The 15222-nt window shown below is 35.8% G+C and overlaps 2 protein-coding genes and 1 long non-coding RNA gene across 3 annotated transcripts; 2 read left to right on the top strand and 1 right to left on the bottom strand.

The window, feature by feature from the left end:
- Positions 1 to 2956: 2956 nt before the first annotated feature.
- On the bottom strand, positions 2957 to 4886 carry LOC105132697 (uncharacterized). Its single transcript, XR_843621.1, has 2 exons — positions 3500 to 4886; positions 2957 to 3104 (listed from the first exon to the last, which is right to left on the bottom strand). It is a non-coding gene; the product is annotated as an uncharacterized LOC105132697 (long non-coding RNA).
- Positions 4887 to 4977: 91 nt separating this feature from the next.
- On the top strand, positions 4978 to 9788 carry SAC3C (SAC3/GANP/Nin1/mts3/eIF-3 p25 family). The gene is made up of 8 exons (XM_011036335.1): positions 4978 to 5335; positions 6282 to 6382; positions 7521 to 7742; positions 8253 to 8474; positions 8578 to 8663; positions 8781 to 8877; positions 9245 to 9337; positions 9425 to 9788. Exons 1-8 carry the CDS (start codon positions 5038 to 5040, stop codon positions 9581 to 9583), a joined length of 1278 nt encoding a protein of 425 aa, XP_011034637.1. The 5' UTR covers positions 4978 to 5037; the 3' UTR covers positions 9584 to 9788.
- Positions 9789 to 10718: 930 nt separating this feature from the next.
- LOC105132699 (dnaJ homolog subfamily C member 2-like) lies at positions 10719 to 14687 on the top strand. The gene is made up of 2 exons (XM_011036337.1): positions 10719 to 10977; positions 12247 to 14687. Exon 2 carries the CDS (start codon positions 12349 to 12351, stop codon positions 14290 to 14292), a length of 1944 nt encoding a protein of 647 aa, XP_011034639.1. The 5' UTR covers positions 10719 to 10977; positions 12247 to 12348; the 3' UTR covers positions 14293 to 14687.
- The last annotated feature ends 535 nt before the right edge of the window (positions 14688 to 15222 follow it).

Raw genomic sequence — 15222 nt, 5'->3', positions numbered from 1 at the left:
AAAAATTGAATTAACTCATAAAAATCTAATTAAAAACTTGATTACAACTTATCAACTATTTATTTTCTTAACAAAAATAATATTATTTTGTTTTATAAAATAAAAATAAAAATTGATTTTAAAATATTTGATGATTTAATTAAAACTCGTGATTCAAATTTTAGGTTGATGCTTGATGTTATTACTAACTATTATTATTATTATTATATTAATACTGAATTGTATAACTATTTATTTTTATTATATAATTAAATAAAAATAAATTTATTAAACTTAAATAAATTAATAAAAAATCATCTTGAAAAAAAAAACAATATATTTATTATTAATTGTTTAAATTTTTATTAACTTGTTAAATCAATCAAGTTAAATCCAAATAAATCCTTTATATTTAAGTTGATAAATGTTCAGAAAATTTAAGATTTCACCTCGAATTTCATAACATATTTAAAAAAATTCTTTATTTAAATATTATTTTTTTATACGTAAAATATTTTTATATCGCAACGTACCACGGGAAATTAAGAGGAGAAACTCAATTCACCCCAGACCTTAAGAGGACAAATTAAAATTAATCTTTTTTTTTTTTGGCCTACCTCAATGTAATGGTAATTCACTTCACTATAGCAATCATTTTAAATATCCACGATCGGAAATTTAAGGATTTAGATAACATAAATGTAAATTTATATTTTAATAGTCAACTTTTAATTATTATCTTGGAATTAAAAAAGATACATAATTAAAATAAACAAAACATGTTTTATTCATGTTTTATAAATATAAAAATTCAATCTAAAACTATTTTAAAAATAAATTTATTTTCACATCTTTCCTTTCATCCTTTCAACCAAGAATCAATGTCTCTTTTATACTTGTGAAACACTACCTAAATATAATCAGAGAGTCGTGCTTTTCATTAATAGAAAAGGAAATTGCAGTGTTTCATGTTGCAAATCTATCCGGATTTCGTGTATATTTGGTATTATCCTGTAAAGTATTTTTTTTATTATTTAAAAACACATTAAAAAATGTTATTATTATTTTTTTATTTTTAACATCAACAAATCAAAATAATAATAAAAAAACACTAAAAAAATAATAATTAAAACACTTAAAATACATTCAAGAATAGAAGTTACTGCAATTCTAGAATAGGCAAGAGGGCTTCTTTTGGTCATAAACAGCACAGTCACATGCATTAACCAAAACGAGAAAAAAAAAATAGTAAATGAATGAATAAAAACAACCTTGCAAGCTCCTTGATGATGTCAAAGCATCAATGTGTGGTGCCATAATCTCCTTATCCATAATCACCCCTCCCTTGCAAAAATTAATAATTAATTTTGAATAATCTTCTGTTACTTCTCTCTCAATCTTCCTTGTAATCATCACTGCCTCATGGAATGCTTGTGCTTCTGAAACCATCTCCAAGTCCTTTTACCAAAAGTGTATTCCGCATCCCTTCGTATGGAGGCTGCCACCTTCTTCCTTTACAACAGTTGCAGCGCTGCTTAGCTTGGGGTCAATTTCTTAGGGTCTTGATCTTCATTCTTAGCTGGATTTTATGCATCATTGCTAGATTTACAGCTACCTTTCACACCTAGGCAAATGATATTTAACATTTCTTTCGACTATTACTCCTATGGACATGAAATCTGATAGCTCGAGTATAAAGGGCTTCACGATCCAAGGTATTCCTTGAAAAATGAAGATGTTGTGTTCCATATAGCACTATCCCCCAAAGTTCTACCGTAGCACTACACTTGAAAGATGCATGATATGCAAACACAACTCTGCCATCGAAGTCTTCATCCCTAGCAACTGGCCTCTTCAATTGAAGGACAGGTCATCTTCATACACACACACACAACAACAACTAAACTTAACAGTAATTGCTTCTTCATGTTTGATGCACAACACCTTGTCCAGCAATTGATAAGTCATCTTCAACAACCTGATTACAAGCTAACATTGGCCAGAAAAAAAAAATACAGTACCAGCATCCATGCAAAACAGAATCTGTAAGGTCGAGGAGACTGGAGGTAAGGCTAGAACAATGACCTCTAGAGTACCAAGAGATACATCTGCTATTTAAATTTGTCTCATGCGGACAACATGGAAGTATTGAATTGTAGAAGGCCTAATAATCAAAACCAATAAGCTAAAAACTGTTAGTAATTTGAAGAATTGAGCCCTTATTTATAAACCTGGAATGGTTGTTTACACGTCCACAGATCAAAAGTGAAAATTGAGTTTACTTGACCCGCCACAAGTGTTCAATTCAACTTAGAAACTACATGCATCTATGCATAGATGAACTCTCTAGCAAAATATTCATGGCCAAAAACTGAGGCTATATAATTTACTCTCGAACCAAAGGCTGTTTGTGAACCCCATCGAAACAGACCCTAAGCTCCACACTCCTAAATCTTTTTCTTTTTTTTTGAAACCAAACTCATAAACCAAGATTCCTACATTAGGTTCTTTCACTCCCTTTAATTTTGTTATTTCCAGCATGCAACTCAATCAATCAAGGACCTGTTACTTGAGCAGTATCTGCCCATCAAGCTGCAAATAAGCCAAACAAAAACAACAGAGATACAAGGAAAAGCACAAAAAATGCATGCAAGTCTGGCCCACAGCCTGGACACAAAAAGATGATCATATTCTCCATCACTCACGAAATCCATATGCGGATATTAACATGAAATCCCTGAGTTAACCTGAAGCCATGATCATAAGCTTCTCAGCATGTAGCTGACAATTTGTTTCCAGCACAGCCATTCAAAGCACATGCATTCATTCATTCATCGTAAGCACTGAGTTTGAAATTCACTTCTCAACCCTCTCCCTCACTCGGGGTACCTTCATGATTTTGTCGGCAACTCAGCTAGTAGTACTTTATATATAACAAGTAACAGTACTACTTGGCCAAAAACCTTATATAGACTGATACCCTGTTTCAAAATCAAAGGCATAAATATCATTCAAATTCTTCCCAAAGAGAACTGAATCGTAAACTGCTCCTCAGTATTACATTTTCTTCCAAGCTATAGACATACTCCAGCAGAATTTATCCTCCGATATAAGTTCTTCATGACCTACAAAAATACTCTCTCTCAGTTTGCAAAACAATCATCTAACCACATTCCAGAAAATCTTTCAGTTACAATGCATAGCTTTTAAATAGCAAGTTGGTAGGAATTGCAATCAATGCTTTAAAGCTTGTTGAAATGCAGTACTAAGCTGAATCTCTAATTCAGAAATGACAAAAGGCTAGGAAACTGACTCAAGGAATAAAACATGATGGTAAAAACAACTACCGGCAGAACACTTTAAGAAAGCATTATGAACAATGTTAAGAAATTAAATTCATAATATCAAGAAATTAACACAGAAATGAAAATTCCAACAGGCAAACACAAAACCAATTCTAATCCAAGGGAAGGGTAAAAGCAATTTAGACTACTATTATGCATTGCAGAAGTAAACTTACTTTCTTTGCCATCACGTATCGGTCTTTACAGCCTTGCCGATACCCTTATGTGCCTCTAATAAACCTGGGACACTGTCTACATACTAAGTAACAAAGTTTCCCAAGAATTTCTTCTCACTCAATGATGTTAGCAGCCTTAACAGCCACGCAATCCTGATGTCCCCATCAATCAGATTCTTTGACTTCCAAGTCTTCAAAACATTGTACCTTGGACGGAGCCTTTTATCAATTCAGTAATGAAGGAACCAGGAGTTCGTAATAACAGTTTGAGGTTTCAATCTCAAGGTAACCACAAAAAAATCCATGACATCCCTGATCTTCTCCTCTGAACATCCCAAAATAAGGGGATCATGCTTAAAAGCCTTTATAATTTCCTCCACAGTCCAACCCAAACTGTTCAACACTCCAACTATCGTCTTCCAAGTGAAGTCGCTTGTTTGTAACATCACTCTAAGAGCATGTATAAACAAGGGAGTCTTTGGTTCAATGCTCAAGTTTTTAAGAGCATTCACAGTATAGACCATCCTAGAATGCTTTTGCTGTATGCCTCCTATTTGTGAGATAATCAGTTTTGCTATCCTGTCAAAAGTCACTCCCTCTTTTATCAACAAATCAATATTTGGTTGCATAATACCTTTCACATTATACGTAAACAGCCATGGAGAACGCTAAGAGCCACGACAATTTTCCCAGTACAACCAAGAAATGACTTCAAGAACCCAAAACATGGCTTAATTTAAGAATGTATAGGTTTTGTAAAAAAAAAATGGTTTTGACACAATAAGCTCAGGCAGAAGTTGGCCCACTAACCCATGTTTAACGAAGAAGTCGAACTTCGGCTTGATATTGCTTTCTACTCTGCTTTGGAGGATTTGGGGATTATTCTGGATCAGTTGGGTGATCTGGGTGTCGCTGAAGTTGTGAGCTTTCAAGAACTCAAGTACAAATTCGGAGTTTCCTTTCATCCATTTGGAACTTCTTAGAAACCGAAAGAGATGATTTTAAGGGAAGCCCACATGAATTGTAGAGAAATTGAACTGTAAATGACGGCGAAGAGAAACTGGTGGGTAGTGTAGAGGTAGGACTAGAAAGAGCAACAGAAGATGTTACCAAGAAACGTTTTTCAAGCACAGAAAGCTAGTTTCTCATGAGTATAATAGTGGCCATTTTGGAAGCCAAAAAGAAGCTTCTTGAACAAGCAATTGGGGTTTGAGATTGGACAAACGCTAGTGAAAAATGGAGAGAGAGACACCTGGAAGGACGACGAGAAGAGCACTGACCAACAAGGGTTTTGTTCTGTCCAAGTGGGTTTGGCCGTCTCTGTCTACGGAGTCGGCCACAAGAGGAAGCAAATGGGCTGGATTCGATAGTTTAGCACCGGGCTCCTTTCAATCTTCTTGAAAAAAGCAGTTTTAGCCCTTGAGAGTTTCACTTAGTTCTAATTAAGTCCTCTTGCTTTCATACAATCTACTACCATTCCACAAGTAACCAAATTAACAGCATTATTGGCTGTCTGTCTATGGAGTAGGGAACGAACCATGGAGAGAAGCCATCAAAATCGTCAGGGACGTGGTAACCATTCTTCTTTCCCTTCCTCTTCTCAATCAACAAGGATCAGAAACACCAAAGTTTCAAACTTTAATGAATCCAGCAGTGGCACTAATTATGCTACTAACAATAGAAGTAATGCCCATGATGATCCCCAATGGAAACCCAGAAGAGGAAACACGAGTAGCAGCAATACCCAAAAAGCAAAAATCAAAACAGAAGAAGATAAGGAAGCGGATTCTTTAGAGTTTCCAAGACTAATTGGAACTTGCCCTTTTATGTGCCCAGGTAAAAGAAACAAAAAACACAACTTTTACATGGTTAAGTCTTTGAGTCAAATTTTAGCGTTTGTTATAGACTGGTTTTGGATGCTTAGTGTTCACTCTTTATATCGTGGAGGCAAAATTTTGATTCAGTCCTAGCTGCTGTTGTGTTTATTGGTGAATGTTTGAGAGGAGGGAATCCGTACAGATTCGTTGTCGAAATGGGTGTATGTTAGAATTTAGCAGGGAAATTTCTCATTTGCTGGATTTCTCTTTTATTAGTCATAAATGGAAGAGTCGGGTCTCTTTGTTTGTATGTCTTGCACTTGTTTCTATTCTTTGTTTTGATTAATGGCAGCAGTGTGTGAAGGACTATTTGTTAGATTGAGATAGTCTTGCATTTCAGGTGAACTTGTGACATTAGGTCTTTGTGGCAAGTGAGTTGCCAAATTGATCCATTTTTGCTCTCCCTTTTAACCTGTATATCTTGACGAGAAGCTGTTATAAAGACATATGAGAGGAAGCTAGCTACGTGAGAGACCGAGAAATCATGCTTGATGGGGAGTGATCAATGTGTTATTCTTTTCTGTTGTCCAGGACATCTAATTTTATCTTCTTGAGCAGATATCCCCTGTCAGATTTGCTTTATTTAGTTAGATATCCGATTTAGTGTTGGAGCGAATGAATTGAGTCACGTTGAGGTTGAGTTTTTTTGTAGCATCTAGTTATGATTCCTTCTGTCTTGGATTTTCTTATTCAATGTTTGCTCCACTCAGCTATACATTTGATCAAGTGCTTTGGAAGTTTCTCTTTAGTTTCAAGAAAGAAACGAGATTTTTCAATGAAGCAGCGGCAGTCGTGCTATTTTGATTTTTTTGGTGGGACAGTTTTTAGTGTCAGAAGTGTTTATGGGTTTTTTTATTATTATTATTTTCCAAAGACAACTTATATATTCATCTCTGTGATGATAGAGAGTGAAAGGTACCAACGAGAGCGACTGCAAGATTTAGCTGTGTTTGAGAGGCTCAATGGAAATCCCAGGAAATCATCTCCAGCCTTAGCAGTCAAAAAGGTAAGTCACCTATTATGTCTGCTGACCTCATTATCATTTTTTCCTCTAATATAAATTGATCATAGTGCACTGCTCCAAGTTCCTGCATTTTGGCTGTTTCAAGGAGCATTGGGTTCAAGCTTGTCGGGAACATTTTCATCCCATCCCTGCGTGCACCATTATGTGCTTCCAGAATGCCTTTCTGCCATTGTCTCCATCCACTTTTCTTTTAACTGAAACCAACTGAATCACAACCTCCTCTGGCAGTGCAAGTTTTTTCCTCTACTTTCCTTTTGGCATTTCTTTAAGAGTGTGTTACATTTTCTAAATACACCATAAGCTATACACAATAGTAGCTATTACACTCGACACATATCAATTTTGCCAGAAATCTCACTCTCTCGATTGTCTATTAGTTGTAGAGATTAGTCTTCTGCCAGACTAGCAATTCCATTTGCAACTGTTTTCTAAATCTGCTTCGGAATTGCTGGTCTGATAAGGCTATCAATTATATAGGTTTGAGAAATTCAAGCTAATTGAAATTGGGCAATGTATTGGGAGTGAGCTCTATCATATTTTAGGACATTTTACAAAGACTTTAATTTCTTAGGCGGCCTTGATTTATTAATTTTTTTTATGCACAGATGAAGTTATTCTAAATTGTTATGCATTAACTTTTGTAACCAATTCGACATATAAAAAAACAGAGGAATTTTCTACTTTGGATGACATCTTCTACATTGCAATTGTTTGCTATTATGAAGTCACTGGATCAGTTATCATCATTACCATAAGTGCCTTAGTAATGATCTCCATCCAATTTTTTTGTTATGTATCTTTTCGATTCATTTATGTAACTGGAAGCTTTCACGTGATTCTTGTAGAATGTTTTTGTACTATTAATAGTTCTTTGGTATGTTATCCACTTTTCCTTTTCTTTTCTTTCATAATCATTTAGATTCTAATTTATTTGTTGCCACCTTTCTTTTCTTTTCATCTTTGGACAATGTTAGATGCGTTTATTTTCTCTGTAATGTTAGGATGCTTCATTTTTGTTATTAGGTGTTTTTGAGTCTCCTGCATGTTGTTATTAGTTGTTTCATAGTGCATTAAACATTTATAAGATTCAAAATTCATCACTTTGGACTTCCCTCACTAGTTTTGCAGAACTATATCCGCCAAGCACATGCAAGCATCTGATGTGCGGCCACTTCCAGTATTAGAAGACACTTTGGCCTATCTCTTAAATTTGCTGGATTCAACAGACCATCCTTTTGAAGTGGTTCATGACTTCATTTTTGATAGGACAAGGTCTATAAGACAAGATCTAAGCATGCAGAATATTGTTGATGATAAATCAATCTACATGTATGAGGAAATGGTATGGTTCTAAATCTCCATCTCATCAGTAAGTTTTTGTGACAGAGCAATAGGGTGATTGACTTGTTCTTTCATGAAGTTCAATATATGTATAATGAATTGGGTTACTAGAATCACTTTTCTCATAAGAATCAATAAATAGTTACTAGCATTTGGCATTTTCTGAGAAAATAGTATAGCTTGTTGTGCTATTTGTTGATAAAGTGATAGCAGCTGTAAATGATTAAGGCTATTTCTTTTTCTATTATTTGCTCTTGTATAATCATTTTGGGACATTATAGGCGAAGAAAGGTAGCAGTTTTTTTCATGTTCCTAGATGATAATTGTGTGGATATGTCACTGAGTTCATCTAGATGGCCAACCAAAATAAGCAAATGGACCATTTCTACTGGATACTGCTGGGATTCTCTTTGAAGAGACTGGATAGTAATATATTTCATTAACTCTAAATATTTGAAACTTTGGAATTTAAGGCGTGCAGGTGATATTTGGACACAATTTTGTTATACAGGTTAAATTTCATGTTATATCTCACCTCAAGCTTCAACGTTGTCATAGCAGTTCAAATATTTCTTCAGTGCATTACCTCAACATGGAGCAGCTTACAAAGGCTCTGATGTCTCTATATAATCTGTATGATGCAAATCGAGATTCTGGTACTGTTTACAGAAATGAGGCTGAGTTTCGTTCACTTTACGTGCTCCTTCATCTTGATTCTAACACCCAACCCATGGTTGATCTCTACTTCATCAGTGTGGTTAATTTTTTTCTGCATTCTTAAAGGCAGCTTCAACTGGGTACTAAATGTTTGAATTGTAACTATTTTTCATCAAAAGGGGGAGTCACTTTCTTTGTGGTTTTGTTTTGTGCTTCATCCAATTATACGGTCAAAAGAAATGTGTTTTGCCCGGAGTGTTCTAAGGTATAATCAATTTTTTGCACCATTTGGTTACTATTCAGCATGTGGAATGCTGTCTTTCTCTTCTTCCTTTTTTCCTTCAAGTTGTTTTGGACAATTTCATTCTTTATGTTTCAACAGGTTTTATCAGATGGGCAACTATATGCGTTTCTTTTCTACCATATCTGCCGAGGCATCTTATCTGCAGTATTGTATTCTTGAACCTTACATCAACAAGGTAATGCTATGTTCAGTTTTCTATAAGCATTGCCTTCTGGTTTTTCATTTTTTATCACCAACAAAAAAAGAAAAGCATTCTGGTATTTTGGATCTTAAATGGATTCGACTACTACATTAGTGTTGGCCTAATTTGCGACCCCACCCCCTTGCCCCCCACTCAAATTTCTGAAAATCTGCTGCTCTCGTTTTCTTGCATTCTTTGTGTAGCTTTCTTTTCCTTTTTTTTCCCTTCTGTTAATTCCCTTTGTTGAAGTTTTCAATTTCTCGGCTTCCTTCGCAAATTCATTATATTTCTGGTAGAATTAAAAACTTGCCTTTTATAATCTCTGGTTCTTGTCACAATCTTTTTTCCCCATACCGTGAAGGTTCGAGCATTGTCCCTGTCATATATAAATAATGCCGGCTACAAGCTTCATCCATATCCTCTGGTACACCTATCTAAGCTCTTGAAGATGAAGGTACAATTTCCACTACATGGAATTAACTGCATTATTATTTGGATGATTAACGTTTTTTGAAACACAAAAGCTGCATCGTCCTTTCAGGAATCAGATTTGGAGGTATTGTGCAATGCTTGTGGCCTGGAGACCTGTTCAGATGATATGGGAAATAAGTTGCTACCCACTAAGCAAACGACTTTCTGTTGTCCCAAGGAAGGGTTTCAGAGCTACATCTTCACGGGTTTGGAACAGTTCGAGAGCTGACTGACGGTATCTATTCCTTGTGGGGATTTAGCTTGCATAGACTGTCTGCATTCTGCATTTAACCTGTTGTAAATTGTATTTGCTGTAAGTTCTTCAATAAAGGGATGATTGCATGTGGCAACTTCTTAAAGGAGTGTATTCAAGACCATTACAAAGGTCAATTAACTAAGAAAAATGATAACTGAATACATCGAAGCATATCTGCATGTCTTTCCAAGAAAAACAAGTTTTAGTTATGTTCTTCACCATTTCTCAAAGATTTATCAACAGATTTCACTTTTTCATAGGATTTCTAACTTCCAAAGGATGTGGCAAAATTTGCTACATCATGGATTTCCCAACTTTCAAGCCTCTGATTATACCTAGAAGGAGAATGCTGACCGCGGAGGCTTCCTTGAAAGCACTCCCTCGTAAAACGACATTGAATTGTACAGCATGAGCCAGTGATGGTAACCATCATACTAAAAACAAATGAATGGCTTTCTTGGAAGAAGTAGTTGCCGTGCGATTGAAAAAAAAATAAATTTAAAATAAAATAAAATAAATTTTCATAAAATTATGGTTAGCAGCTATGCCAAGCGCCACAACTTTTAGTTGAATTTCTATGATTGAAATTTTTATAAAAAATAAATCATATTAAAAAATAAAATTAAAGTAATGTCCTTGTCAAGTTATTCAAAAATAAAAAAAGAAGTTCCCACATATGACAAGTCAATTACTTTCATAAATATGAAAGACTAGTTATAAATATGGCTTCCAAGAAAAAATAAAGTAATTATTACAAATAAATAAATGCACCAATATTTAATCATTATAATTTAAGAAATTTATAAATTAATTCTATATTTTTTTTTTTAAATCCAACCTTACCCTCTACTATTGACTAACTAACAATTCACATCTTATTCTATTCATTTCTTACCTTTTTCAACATTTTTCCTCTCAAGTCCACATATATGTTATTAAAAAAATTATAAACCTAAAAAAAACATCAATAACCAAATTTAAAAAGCATGTGATTTAACAATAAAGGGTTAAATTGAAACTTTTTTAAAGTTAGAAGAGCAATATTGTAAAATGAGAAACTATAAGGATAGAAGTGAGTATCAATAAATCTATAAATATGGGATGGAAGTTTTTTACCCTCAAATAAAAAAGAGAGAGCTTCTGAAAGAAAGCGGCAGCCAACAACAGGGGATCCTCTACTTGGTCCCTTCTCTCATCTCCGTCTTGGCCATCGCCACTGCTTCGCGGCTCTCTCGAAAACCCTAATTCCTCTCCATTTTCACAATATCACAAGAAAACCTGTCTCCTCGACAACATCTCCCTCTTGAAAAAGAGAGCCTTCTTTTCGAGCTCTCTCTGTAATAAATAAACGAACACCTCAATCTCAGGTAATACTCTCTGCTTTATATATATATATTTGGTTAATATTTTGACTCTGATTGCTCACTTTTCATGTTTCTTGTTTGTTATTGAAGTATTTTTGTGGTTATATCTGATTGATCGTTTTTATTTGGTCTGATTTCATGTAAAGTCTCGTTCTTTATATATATTTGTTTGATTTTAGCTGTTTTTTTCTTTTGGTTTTGAAAGGGGAACTGATTACAAAATTTGGGTTTTTTTTTTGATGATTTGTATTCGTAAACCTGGTTAATATTGAGGGTTAAAAGATTGTTTGTGTTGAATAACGTTAGAGAAGTTACAGATTACCCTGGTGTTAACTTAATTTTGATTAACTAATTAACTTAGATTTTGTGTTTAAGGTTGGCAGTGATTCTGAGAAGGGGTTGATTTAGTCATCAATTTTATTTAATTCAATGTAGGCTGAAATGATTTGTAAACGGTAGGGCTGTGTGTTTTGATCTTAATATGAACTCATTGAAGGCTATTTACAAGGATATAAAGCTTATGAGAGTTTCCTGGAATAAATCCAAGAACCCATGAGTGTCGTTGGGTGATGATTTTTTTTGAGGAGTTTGATGAGGGCTGTAATTGTCCTTCAGGAGTTGTACCAACTTGCATTGCACAAATTTGGTATCTTTGCATGTTGTTGATTCTTGCCCTTATTTTTTTTAGTGTGTTTTAATGATTCTTATTAATTTCTACAAAATTTTCAATTTTCAATAGAAAATTAAAATTTGCCTGTTTGCTCTGTGACATAGTTGTGCAATAGGAAAGTGTATGGGTGCATAGATTGTTCTGTAAAATCTAAAATTAAGGATAGGCTGAGCTAGTTCTTGGGCCTCTGGTTTATTGGAGATGTGATTGCTAGATTATTTACTGCTAACGTGACTCATTCTACCTCTCTCTGTGCCCAAATTATCTTAACGTTTGTGGCTGGGCATCAGAAATTGCAATTTTTCTATGGGCTTCTTATGTGTGTTGGAGCTATCAAATTTTGTTCCATCAGATAAAAAGCATTTTCGGGTGTGCAAAGTGGCTTTCAACAGTGTATTTTTTATTGTTTTCTATGGACTTATGGTACTCCATATACCTGTCAACTGGGCATGTTGTGTGTTAAATGTCCCTGTAATCTACTACTTGCTGACCAATGCACATGCCTTGAATTGTTGCTAAAAGTTTATGTTCTGTCACTACCTATTAATCTATGTACTTTCTTCTGCATGAATTTTACTAACTGAAGCTTTTTTCCAGTGCAGCTTGAAGATAGTTACAATTGCTGAACAGGGTGCTGAACTGAGGTGAATCTTGGAGATCAGTATTAGTGCACGTGTTTTTATTTCTGCAGCCTTTATAAAGCCATGGCCATCCAAACTCGTTTGCAGCTTATTTCTTACTCACAAGAGCTCATAGATGGACAGCCAGTACATGTTTCCTCAAACTGCCTTCCAATCAAAGCTTTAAAATATGAACCAGCTGGGCATGCTTATCACTCTGCTGCTTTAAAACTCCTTGGTTGGGAGGAGGAAGACAAAAAAAGTGAAGATCAGAAAGTGTCCAAAGACAAAGAACAATCGTATATGCCTTCATCTGAATCCTACAGCACCAAAGGTAAAAAGAAAACTGGATCTGGAGATAAGCAACAGGATCACTATGCCATGCTGGGTTTAGGCCATTTGAGATATCTTGCCACAGAAGAACAGATACGGAAAAGTTATCGTGAGGTTGCTTTGAAGTATCACCCAGACAAACAGGCTGCTATTCTTCTTGCTGAGGAAACTGAGGCAGCAAAACAAGCAAAAAAGTATGAAATAGAGAGCCACTTTAAAGCTATCCAAGAAGCATATGAAGCTTTGATCGATCCTGTGAAGAGAAGAATATACGACTCCACAGATGAGTTTGATGATGAAATTCCCACTGACTGTGCCCCTCAGGACTTCTTCAAGGTTTTTGGTCCTGCTTTTATGAGGAATGGGCGGTGGTCAGTTAACCAACCAATCCCATCTTTAGGTGATGAGAACACTTCTTTAAAAGAAGTAGATAGCTTTTATAATTTTTGGTACAGCTTTAAAAGCTGGAGAGAGTTCCCTCATGCAGATGAATTTGATCTTGAGCAAGCTGAGTCTCGTGACCATAAGAGATGGATGGAGAGGCAAAATGCAAAGCTTTCAGAAAAGGCTAGAAAGGAAGATTATGCACGGATACGCACTCTTGTTGACAGTGCTTATAAAAGAGACCCAAGAATATTGAGGAGAAAGGAGGAGGGGAAAGCTGAGAAGCAAAGAAGGAAGGAAGCTAAGTTTTTGGCAAAAAGGTTGCAAGAAGAAGAAGCTGCAAGGGCTGCTGAAGAGGAGAGACGCCAGAAAGAAGAGGAGGAAAAGCGTGCTGCTGAAGCTGCTTTACAGCAGAAGAAGTTAAAGGAGAAAGAGAAGAAGCTTCTGCGTAAAGAGCGGAGTCGTCTTCGCACTCTTTCAGCACCTGTTCTGCCTCAGTGTTTGCTCAATCTTGGTGAGGATGATGTGGAAAATCTTTGTATGTCATTGGATATTGAGCAGCTTAGGAGTTTATGTGACAGAATGGAAGGTAAAGAAGTGGTAGAGCAAGCAAAAGTGCTTAGAGATGCATGTGGATGTGATCATGATTCCAGTAGCAGTAAACTGGATGAGAAAAAGATTTCACAGCAGAATGGCTCTTTGAAGTCCAATGGAAGAGCCCCATCAAGCAGCTCTGGAAAGAAGGAGAAACCTTGGAGCCGAGAAGAAATTGAGCTTCTGAGGAAAGGAATGCAGAAATATCCTAAAGGAACATCTCGGAGGTGGGAGGTTATTTCAGAGTACATTGGTACAGGAAGATCTGTTGATGAAATTCTGAAAGCAACTAAAACTGTCCTACTTCAGAAGCCTGATACAGCTAAAGCTTTTGATTCTTTTCTTGAAAAGAGGAAACCTGCACAATCCATTGCATCTCCGCTTACAACTAGAGAGGAAATACAAGGGGCATCAGCGATGCTGGCACCTGAAAGTAGTGTTGCAAAGATTGCTGAAGAAGAGTCTTCAAGAGACACAGACAAGCAGAAAACCGATGGCATGGTTACTGCAAATGGGGTGTCTTCGAGTGCAGACCAAGACGTGTGGTCTGCGGTGCAAGAAAGAGCCTTGGTTCAGGCTCTAAAAACCTTCCCAAAAGAAATCTCTCAACGTTGGGAGCGGGTTGCTGCTGCTGTTCCTGGGAAAACTGCAAACCAGTGCAGGAAAAAATTGGCTTTGCTGAAGGAGAACTTTAGAAACAAGAAAAGTACGGCTTAGTTTGTTGGTGGGTGTGGCTTTTAGGTTGAAAAAAAATTGCAGATGTGCTTGAGGATGTCTTAACTTATCCCTTTAAGATCCCATTCTTTCTCTCCCTAGATTAGAAGCAGTGAAGCTGCATGTGACGAGAGCAATTTTTTTTCCCTGGTTTTGATCGTCTGGCTTTTGCCATCATGCCGAGCAGGTTTCATTTAACATTTTCAGAGAGCCATTAGATGGAAATTATTTTTGTGTATTGATATAGTTGAATCTGCTTCATGTTTAGAGAAATATATCACGTGCTTATTTTAAGATCCTGCCTTATTTTACAGAATTTTAGTTACATGACACTGTTTCGGGAGCACAGGAACATCTGTATTAAAAATTAGAAGAGCAATACTAGTTTTTAGAATTTACCTGGTGGAATTTTATAGGGTCATTGCCTGTTTGGGTTGAAAGCCTTGGCCATGCAACCATAATGATAGCCACTGGTCAGTAAGCCAAAATTCTCTTGGACAATGTCATTTCAATAGGATAGAAAGGATAGGTTCGCTTGGATTTTTATCTAGGTGCCTGGTAGCACAGCACATGTATTTATACACAAGCGTGTTTGGGTTGGAAAAAAAAACATCAGAATGATGCTTTATGCTCTCTATGAAAAGCATTTTGAAACAGTCCGAACACATTACCATCCAATTTTGATTTGTTTTTGTAAAATAAAGTTAACAGGCAAGCCTCAACACCATGTTAGCGGTATCGAACAATCGAAGTAATTGAGGAGAAATGTAAAAAATGCAGGGGTTTGAACCATATACTCATTTCTGTACCCGGAAATTATTTGCTGTGAGAATTTGCCTTTGTATCTTTCACTAGATTTGTCTGTGCTGCTTAGTTCAAATCAAATGGCATTTCATCTGCTTGTCCTTGTCTTTTATTACCGTTTGCAGAATA

Source organism: Populus euphratica, unplaced genomic scaffold (assembly GCF_000495115.2).
Source record: "Populus euphratica unplaced genomic scaffold, PopEup_1.0 scaffold87.1, whole genome shotgun sequence".
Classification (NCBI taxonomy): Eukaryota; Viridiplantae; Streptophyta; class Magnoliopsida; order Malpighiales; family Salicaceae; genus Populus; species Populus euphratica.
The sequence above is the reverse complement of the archived record's forward strand: the minus strand, read 5'-3'. Positions and strand labels throughout refer to the sequence as shown.

Excerpts from the sequence above, each read along its gene's own strand:
- SAC3C (XM_011036335.1), top strand. The coding sequence starts at position 5,038 with ATGGAGAGAAGCCATCAAAATCGTCAGGGACGTGGTAACCATTCTTCT. Across the intron at positions 5,336-6,281 it reads TTGCCCTTTTATGTGCCCAG|AGAGTGAAAGGTACCAACGA; the intron begins GTAAAAGAAACA and ends CTGTGATGATAG. Across the intron at positions 7,743-8,252 it reads TCTACATGTATGAGGAAATG|GTTAAATTTCATGTTATATC; the intron begins GTATGGTTCTAA and ends TTTGTTATACAG.
- LOC105132699 (XM_011036337.1), top strand. The coding sequence starts at position 12,349 with ATGGCCATCCAAACTCGTTTGCAGCTTATTTCTTACTCACAAGAGCTC.